General features: G+C 39.9%; 1 protein-coding gene across 3 annotated transcripts in view; it reads right to left on the bottom strand.

The window, feature by feature from the left end:
* The window catches only part of LOC113525328 (protein kinase C and casein kinase substrate in neurons protein 1), a 50,966-nt gene that overhangs the window by 12,579 nt on the left and 28,387 nt on the right, over nucleotides 1-10,000 (bottom strand). For all 3 annotated transcript variants that reach the window (XM_053240873.1, XM_053240875.1, XM_053240874.1), the window contains exons 2-4: nucleotides 9,148-9,274; nucleotides 5,354-5,510; nucleotides 3,722-3,957 (exon numbers count right to left, since the gene is read on the bottom strand). In XM_053240873.1, coding sequence (XP_053096848.1) covers nucleotides 3,722-3,957; nucleotides 5,354-5,510; nucleotides 9,148-9,207 — 453 coding nt within the window. In that variant the 5' untranslated portion in view covers nucleotides 9,208-9,274. The remainder of the gene's footprint in view (nucleotides 1-3,721; nucleotides 3,958-5,353; nucleotides 5,511-9,147; nucleotides 9,275-10,000) is intronic.

Raw genomic sequence — 10,000 nt, 5'->3', positions numbered from 1 at the left:
TTAAAATAATAAACATTTTAGGAACGACTGGAATTTCTGTGCATTAATTTTAAACTTTCCTGATCATTTTGCCACATACTGTATATTTCTGAGTAAATACTATAACTAAAGTACTAAACTAGTACTAAAGGAGAGTGATTATTATAAGTACTAGTTAAGGTAAGGGTAGTCAAGTCACATCACATTTATTTATACAGCACATTTAAAACTACATGAGTGCTGACCATCAGGCATAACAGGAAAAACTACATTAAAATGGTGAGATAAAATATAGTTAAGAATCAAAAGCAATATAAGCAAATAATTCCTATAAGAAAAAGAACCAGATACGACTAAGACCAGAAAATAATCAGCTAAAAAAAAAAGTTAGGGTAAAGGTGAGTGTAAGAGCAAGGGTAAATTTTTATAAGTGTTTGAGTATAAAATGTGATCATGTTTTTTGCTCATTTCCATCAAGGGGGCCAATAATTAATGGAGTTTATAGATGCTTGGTGGGTTCATTATTTAAAATTATATTAAATAATTGCAGTTTAATGCTACAGGTGTATGATTTATGATTTAATCCTGACACTGTGCTGTGCCTCGTCTCACGTCTACGTTAGTCACTCTGAGCGTAAAATATAAACATAAACACGGTAGATAAATCATTTCAGAATTATTTTATAGTTAAAATGTATGATATAGTTTACACTTGATTGTGTTTGCTCCTGACTCTTACACCTTTTCTCATCACTTTCTCCTGCTCCGAACACCTCGGAACGGGATTTTAAGAAATCAGAAATGAACGAATGCAAACACGACAGACGGTTATTAATATGCAGCGCTGCTATAATAGAAAGAGGTAAAAAACAACAAATTCTGGAATTCTCTCCTAAAACCTTCACCACCTTTCACCCTTACAGTCACAGCACTGATAACCGTGACACCAAATGTTCATCTCCAAAACAGAAATCTCCACCATCAGCACGAACATCACGTGGTTTCTCTCCCAGTGAGGCTGAAAAGCTGCTTCGCAAAAACTGAATTATTCCCGAGTGTAAAAACACGCTGAGCTCAGCGGCACGCCAGCGAAGTGTCGCCGTTCTACCACACGCTCACAGCCACGCCGCTGGGGTATTGATTCAGACACACGGATCAATTCAGAGGAGATCTCACACACACACACACACACACACACACAGTAGCTTTACTCCAGGAGTAAAGACACTCCAACACACTGGTACAAAAAATGTTATAGTTCTTTCCAAACAGCTCAAGAAAAACATTAACATCAACATAAACGACGTAATTACACTGCCGTTATATTAAAGCCAAAAACTTCAACGTCTACAATTTTGTCCCTGGGCCACGCCCTTATTAAGCCCCGCCTCCCAACCTGGTGAAGTTTTAGCAGAACGCTGGAACAGATGCAGATAAAGCAATAATAATATTAATAATAAAGTTCCTCTTTAAACCTAACAGACTGTCTTTGATATTAAACCAAATTGTTTATTTAGAAATGAGATTTTGGAGCTTAAAGATGAAAATTCAGGAATGTTTTTAAGATCTTTCAGTGACTTCCATTATTATTAACTACATCATTGTAAGAGATGGCACTGATCCGATACGCAGCATCAGGACTGGACCGATGCCAGCAAAAACAAAATGGTGGATCAGATACCTGAGAAAACATCCTGGATATTAGATCCTGGAACAGAAGACTGGATGTGGAAGAGAAATTTACTTTGCAACTGAAACTGTTTATATATAAAGAGACCTGACTGTTTTATTTTGTTAGGAGTGATTTTATTATAGTTACACTTTATTAGATTTACAATGGAAGTGATTTTTGTGTGAAAGGGTTTAACTGTGGAGTGAAAAAAATCATTTTAAGGCTTATTGATTTTTAAAGAAAATGATATCAGATGGGTTTCAGAATCAGCAAAGCAAACATGTCATAGCTTTCTTTCTTTTTTTCACAAACAAGCCAGAAGTCATTACCAAAATCCATAAATGATAGTAAAGAGCAAAACTGGATTAAAGTTTTGAAATGAAGAAAAAAATCTAAAACCAAATAATCTGTAGCATAATGCTCAGAAATGTAAAAACAATCCCGAACCCTCAGAGAGAGAAGCAGAAAAGCGAGAGGTGTATATACAGAGCGATAATGAGTGGAAAGGAGAGACAGGTGTGATCAGCACACAGGTGAGGTGGAATGATGGAATGTGTGGACTGGAGTCTGTGGTGATGTGGAAGGTGGAGCCGTGACTCAGCGGCGATGGAGCTGGAGCTGGAGGTCACACTTCAGGACACACGAGTTTATACTTTCCACTTTCTCAGTAACATGACAAGCTGTTTTTCTTTCTGTTTTATTCTTATTAATTGATGCATCATTAAAATAACCGTAAATGTATTAACACTTAATAAGTACACTCTGTTCCAGTTAGAATAGCTCATTTTAAATTCACTAAAAGTGGGAAATGAGTATTTAGAGACCTTTGTTTTTGTTATTTAATGCACTTCCTGTGCATATATCCACTTCACATTTACACACAGCACATGTGTTTAAAAAGCTAAATTGATAAGGTTTAAAAAACATTCAGAAACCACAAATTAAACTTCGTTGCAAAGCCGCTGCTGGTGATTAGAGACATTGCTTCGAGACATCTACAGTAAGAAGGAATTAGGTTTTCACAGCATTGCGGTTCAGTTCTGGCCCATTCCTCTCAGCTCTCATCTTTAACTTTACTGGGATTCAGGTCAGCAGATTATAAGTCGACTACACAAGGCCTTCTGGAGTTATTGTGGCTGTGTGTTTGGATCGTTGTCTTGTTGAAAGGTCCATCTGCAACCCAGATTCTTGGCTGGTGAGATTAAATTCTCCTCTAATGTGTCCCGCTACATCACTCCATTCATGTTTCCTTCAACGGTGTGTAAAGCCCCAGTACTGTTTACAGAGAAGCAGCTCCGTATCCTGATGCTCCCATCACCGTGCTTCACTGTGGGTCTGGTGTTCTTGGTGTTCTTGGTGTTCTTGGTGTTCTTGGGCTCATACTCTTAACCCTTCTTTCTCCAAACATCACGAGCTGAATTATTGCCAGTTCTATTTTTTTCATCTGACCAGAGTGTACTGTGGAACAGAGATGATTTGTTGGAATGGAGATGATTGTGATGCAGTTTGTTGCTTGTTTTTCTCTCTGTAACTGTCGTTCCTGCTGCTTTCTGGTTGTCCTGCGACTCTTTTCGAGTGACTGCTCCCTTCCCTCTTCCCTTTTCCCTATCATTAGTCTGAGAGCGTGGTGTGAAATCTTCTGAGGTTCACCTGATTAGTTGCAGTTCCATGAACCTTCTACCTGTAACCTAGTGACAGGGATGTTTAAGGACTTGGCTATGGCTCAGTAACTTTTCCTGTTCAAGTGTTATTTAATAATGTTTTATAAACATATCTTTGTTTACGCTTATGACTACATACTGTACATTTCTGTTTATAATTATAATTACAAAGACAAAAGACATGATGTGTGTAAATGTGAAGTGGATCTATACACTGGACTTGTATTAAATAACACAAACAAGAGTGTCTAAACACTTATCTCCTCTCACTGTATAAATACGATACAAATGATTTTTTTTTCTTCCAACATGAACCTCCATATCTGATCATTTTTACCTGTGATTAACAAGGTTTAATAAGAAGGTCATTTATGATTAACATTAATAATCTTAGTGTTCTTATTCCTACCTCTTTGAGTTTCTTGGCCCATGGTTTCTGGGCTTTCTTGAAACCTTCTTCTGCCTCTTTGGTCTCCTTGAAGCCTCCCATCATTTGTTTATGGTAGGAATCTTTCTGCCAGTTCTTCACCTTCTCTACGTCCTCGTTCAGCAGGCCGTTCTTCACCTCCTGATGGAGCTCACTCACTTTATCCGCCTCCGTCATCACAGCCAGCCAGGCTCGTTCCACAGAACCGTACTGAGGCCCTGCAACAAAACTTACCATCAATACGTACCAAAAACACAAGACACGTTCAACAGAATTCATTACACAGTGTTTACAGCGAGGGGAAATAAGCGTTCACAGACTTTTGCTTTTGATATTTAATGTACCTCCGGTGCGCATATTCACTTCAAACTTACACACATCATGAAACCTGCTGTCATTATAAAAGACATTGCCATTGGTTGGGAAGATTTCATGCAACGAGTAGCAATCATGGTGAAGGTGAAGGAGCTTCCTAAAGTTCTCAGGGACAACATTATTAAACAACACTCAAAAAGCTAGAGAGCCATAGCGAAGACCTTAAACAACCCTGTCAGTATAATTGGTTCATGGAACTGCAACTAATCATCACACTCTCAGACTAACCATAAGGAAAGTAAGAGAGAATCCAGCAGTCACTCGAAAAGAGTTGCAGGGCGACCTGAAAGCAGCAGGAACAGCAGTTACACAGAGAACAATAAGCAATGAACTGCACCACAATCATGTCCATTCCAACACCGCAAGATAAACATCTCTGCTAAAAAAAAACAAGCACAGAGAGGTACGTCTAAGAGCATGTAGACGAATCAGAACTCTTTTGGAACAAAATATTCAGGTCAGACAAAACAAAACTAGAACTCTGGCAATAATTCAGCTCATGATGTTTGGAGAAAGAAGGGTTAAGAGTATGAGCCCAAGAACACCAAGAACACCAAGAACACCAAGAACACCAGACCCACAGTGAAGCACGGTGATGGGAGCATCAGGATATGGAGCTGCTTCTCTGGGGCTTTACATACCGTTGAAGGAAACATGAATGGAGTGATATAGCGGGACACATTAGAGGAGAATTTAATTTCACCAAGAAACTCAATCTGGGGAGAAGAATCACACAACGATTTCAACAAGACATCGATCCAAAACTCAAGACTGGTTTCTAAAAAGGAGGTGAAGGTGTTTGCCTGGCCCAGCCAATCTCCTGACTTTATTTTATAGAGGATTTTGAAACTGTGACTTCATCAGCGAAATCTTCATAACCTTGGGGAATTGAAGCTGCTTTGCTAAGAGGAATGAACCAAAACTGCACCACAACGCTGCAGACGTCTCGAAGCTCTAATTAGCGCTAACATTTGTGCTAACGCTGGTCATTTGTGGTCTCCTTTTTCTCTGATCTTTATTTGTGCTTATGAATGCATCATTTTTGCATTTTTCATAATTAATAGTACAAAATCAGAGGACATTATGTGTGTGAATATGAAGTGGATATATGCACTGGAGGTTTATTAAATATTAAAGATAAAAGAATCTGAAAACTTATTTCCCCTCACTGTATAATCAAGTTTAAACACCATGACCTGGAGCTGGTGGATCTACAGTGGAACAGTTTGACCTTCTGACCTTTCTCAATCAGCTGTCTCCATCTCTTGGACCACTCAGTGAGCTGCTGACTGTAGGCCTTCTCAATCTTGGCACGTTCCTGAAGGCAGTTCATGAGATCATTGCAGAGTCGATGTCCGTCGTCAATTCTCTTTACGGCACGCTTGTAGTTCCCCACCTGTGGAAAAAAAGAAAAAGGTTCTGTTAGAAAGAGGCTGGAGGTCACCATAATGTGCCTTATCGATCAACATGACTCTGAGAACCACAGCATTCCTTTCTTTCTACTCTTTTTAATGGTCATTAATCTTAAAAACTCAGGGTCTGATCTACTGACAGTCGAGATGTTCACGAAATCTCATTTTAATATTAAGAGGAATGCTCAAGGGTTCCTCGAGGGTTCTTTGGGTGGTTAATGATTCTAGCTTTCTAAAGGAGTTCCACATGGAATCTTTTCTAAAAGGGAAACCTCTCTTGAGAGCCAAACCAAAGAGGTTCTGCTTGAAATCCTTTCTGAAGGAAAAACCCTCTGTTTTGGAGTTGATAAAGAACCTTTACGGGATGAAGCATAAGAGTGCTAGAATGAAACGTTTTCCTAACAGTGTTCTGATGGCCTGTAGGCTTTAGGGCAGGGTTCTCCAACCAAAGTTCTCATGCCCTTCCAGTCTACGTAACTGAAGAACCTTTAGGATAACGTGTACGGGACACACGCAGCAGAAACCGTGTTTATGGTTGCAGAAGTAAAAATAAACGAAGCAATATGAGAAATTCCTGTTGTACATTATTAAATAATGGTTCCACAAGATGGTTTGGATGGCTAATGGTTCTGCTTGAAATCCTTTCTGAAAGAGAAACCTTACAGAAAACCTTTAAGGGTTCCTCCAGATGGAGGTCAGATGGAAGTCTTTAGGGTGCTACGTGGAACCCTGTGCACTGGAGGACTGTAAGCTTTAGGGCCACAAACACTCTCCAGACTGTCCATGTTTTTACTCTTCAGAACCAGATATTCAGTCTTCTTGTACCGGATCCCTGAGTGGAAAGGAAAACCCTCTGTTCTTTAGGGTTATAAGGAACCATTAAGGGTTCCTCCAGAAGGACGAACCAAAAAAACCTTTGGGATGGAAGCTGAAACCCTGTTTTCTAAACGTGAACAAACCACACAAAGCAGAAACCGTTTGTGGGAAAAGAGGAGACTCCAGTGTTTATCCTGTAATGTGAACAAAATATAACGTACTCCATGTTAACTGTGTGTGATGTATATCATGTGCTTTCATTCTGCTCCTGCAGGGGGCGAGAGAGAGAGAGAGAGAGAGAGAGAGAGAGAGAGAGAGAGAGAGACACAGAGGGAGGAGAGAGAGAGAGAGAGAGAGACTCACAGCAGGAGGAGAGAGAGAGAGAGAGAGAGAGAAAGACTCACAGCAGGAGGAGAGAGAGAGAGAGAGAGAGAGAGAGAGAGACAGAGGGAGGAGAGAGAGAGAGAGAGAAAGACTCACAGCAGGAGGAGAGAGAGAGAGAGAGAGAGAGAGAGAGAGAGAGAGAGACACAGCGGGAGGAGAGAGAGAGAGAGAGAGAGAGAGAGAGACACAGAGGGAGGAGAGAGAGAGAGAGAGAGAGAGAGAGAGGAGTGTGTTAGTGGCTGAGCTCGTGCCTGTGCATGTGGAGTTATGCAATGATGCTCACGGCAGTGTCGACATGTGTGTGTGTGTGTGTGTGTGTGTGTCTGTGTGTGTGTGTGTGTGTGTGTGTTCCAGCTCTGCTTGCATTAATCCTCTTCTTCATGATTACGACACTCGACTCCCACAGACACTCCGACAACCTCAGCCAAGAAACACAGAGTGTATTTAGAGATGTAGAGAAGCAGTACAGAAAACCTCACACACACACACACACACACACACACACACACACACACATAATAACAAACAGTAAGCAAAAAAATAAACAAATAATCTAATAAATAAAAAATATATAAATTACATACATTATAATGTAATATATTTATAAAATATAATGTTATAGTCTTACTAATCATACACCAAAATAAAAATATTTAGCAGAAACTAAAAGCAAAAATGAAAAAAACAAAAGCCAAATGCTGAATTTTTACATTTTGTTTGTTTGTTTGTTTGTTTATATCACTGCATAAATTGTAATCAACAGAGAAAAAGTAATTCAAATGTTTTTCGCAGCTCTGCGTATTTGTATTGCGTTATAATAAATATTATAAATATAAGCAGCTTTCAGTGTTATTTTTGTGCTAGTTTTATTTCCAATATGAACCACAACTGAGCAAATAATTCCACAGAATAAAAGGAAAAGTTTAATATAATAATGTAAATAACGTTCAGTTTAGCGGATTGTAATCTTTTGTGGTTTTTATAAGAGAAAGCTCGGCTTGTGCTGCGCGTGTAGGAGATGCTGAGGTATTAAATCAGCGTGTGCTGAATGATAATGAAAATTCCTGAGATGTTCAGATCGATGGTGAAGATCACTGTGAGTCAGATTTTTACAAAACCGCAGAGCTAATAGATTACAATACGCACAGCGCAGCTGATAGAAATAAAACCTCTCTTTTCATTTCGGATCATCACTCACTCGCAGCGCTTTTATTTCCTCAGCTCTATTTCTGGAGCTCTGTGTGGTGCAGGGTTTGTTTATTAGCCGCTGTGGCGCTGGAGTTCGCTCTGTGGGCGTTCACGAGGAGTGAGAGATCAGCAAGGCCGAGCTTCTGATGAGTCACAGCCAAACACGGCGGAGTTCAATCCCTCGCTCATCACCACACGACGTACAGTAAACAGAACCGGCCCGAGACACGGCGGAGCTGTAGGTCAGAACTCTGGATTGTGATTGGTCAGGAGGTGTTGATTCATTGTCTGACTGTAGTGCAGCTGCAAATCACAGGTTTATATTAATGCTCTCGCTCTAATACGTTATCGTTTCTATAGTAACAGCTCATTCACAGGGACGTGTACAGTGGACGCTCCTCATAAACGGATTAAAAATCTTTTCTGTAATATATCTGTAACATGTATGGAAGGAGTCTCCAGTGTCAGCGCTTTGTAACAGTCAGAGGTGAAGCTGTAACTGTACGTTTTCCCACGTCTTCAGGACAGAGGAGTTTACGCTTCTTTGCGGTTTCTCAGAAACATGCGGAACAAGCTGCGATTTTTTAATCTTATTAACTTGAAGAGAGAGAATAAAGAGGCTGGTGAGGGAACGAGTGTTTATAGCTGCTATAACGTAAGTGACAACAGGAACTAACTCATTTTGCAACTATAAAGAGATAAAAATAATAAAGTAATCAAATGTTGTTGAGGAACTAGTTAAATTTTTGAATTTCAAAATCTGTATTCAGAGTTAGATAATTATAATATTAATTTGTAAAAACAAATAAATAAAACATCAGAGGAGTTTCTCTCGCTATCTGATTTGTAAATCAAATGTAGCTTTCACGCTTAAATATTTTCAATCAAATTTGGCAAGACGACAGCCGGACGTTTAAGCAGGTAACTCGCTGGTTAGACGTGTGTGTGCTTTGTGGTGAGGTTACAACCTTCCTCAGTTTAAAATGCAAGACCGGACACGACAAAAGCGCAGCTCTAACACTGAAAAAGAGAGGCTTTGAAGGAGCACAGCAGGTGGTGAAACCCCTCTGAGAAGCCAGCTCAGTGTAAAAACGAAGCCGTTGTTGTTTTTCTGGCAGATTCAGACGTGAAGCACAACGTGGCTTCTGTGTGTTTAACTCTCATCACACACTCACGCTGGCAAAAACACAACACCAGTATTGATGAAGCGCTGAATAAATGAAAAGCCTGTACCTCCCAAAAACTGTCCATGGCCTCATCAGCAGCGGCGGATTCGTCGTAGGAGCCGGACATGTTTGTGGATGGAGTGAAGCTGGCTGGAGAACGAAGACGAGTGCAGCAGAGTGAACTTCCTCAAGCACTGAGAGAGAAAAGAGGAGAAAAAATAACTGCTGTCAATCACAAGGAAGAAGGAAATGGATGAACTTTTACGAGGATGAATTCAGGTGTAACTGCGGGTCACATGCGTCTACTGATCCCCAGCGTTAGAGAAATACTCACAGAGCAATCCGTATGCTCCAGAAGTATTGGCACCCTTCATGAAAAGTGAGCAAAAATGAAAATAAAACAAAAGTGTATTTTGACTGTATTTTGATCTTAAACATCTTAAATGAGGACATTTTTAAACATGTAAATCTGCCGATATTTTCTCCAAAACACTGAATTCAAAAGTATTGGAGCTCTGTACAATTAATGTTGTAAGAGATAATGTATTGTGGAGTGACTGGCAACTTTTACACACATTTTGCGTAGGAGCTTCACATTTTACTGCTATCACTCAAAAATACACCAAAAGACTCTTCTTCTTCACCCAGTAAAACAGCAGATGATGCAGCTTACATATAAATCCAGAATGTTTAACATTTGCGTAGGTGTTTTGAACTCTCTGATATTAACTAACCCGTAAGGAAGCCCCGCCCCCTTCCCCGCGTCTCCCATTAGTACTGTTTCGGAGGATGGAGAATGCTTCAGGTTAATTGTCGTTAGCTGAGAGGAACACACACTGATCGAATTTATTTCACATTAATGAACTCAAAACATTCTCTGTTTACTGTGACAGAAAGCGAGGACGCCGCCTCAGCTCATC

This window comes from Pangasianodon hypophthalmus, chromosome 16 (genome assembly GCF_027358585.1).
Source record: "Pangasianodon hypophthalmus isolate fPanHyp1 chromosome 16, fPanHyp1.pri, whole genome shotgun sequence".
Lineage (NCBI taxonomy): Eukaryota > Metazoa > Chordata > Actinopteri > Siluriformes > Pangasiidae > Pangasianodon > Pangasianodon hypophthalmus.
This window is presented reverse-complemented; position numbering and strand designations above follow the sequence as displayed.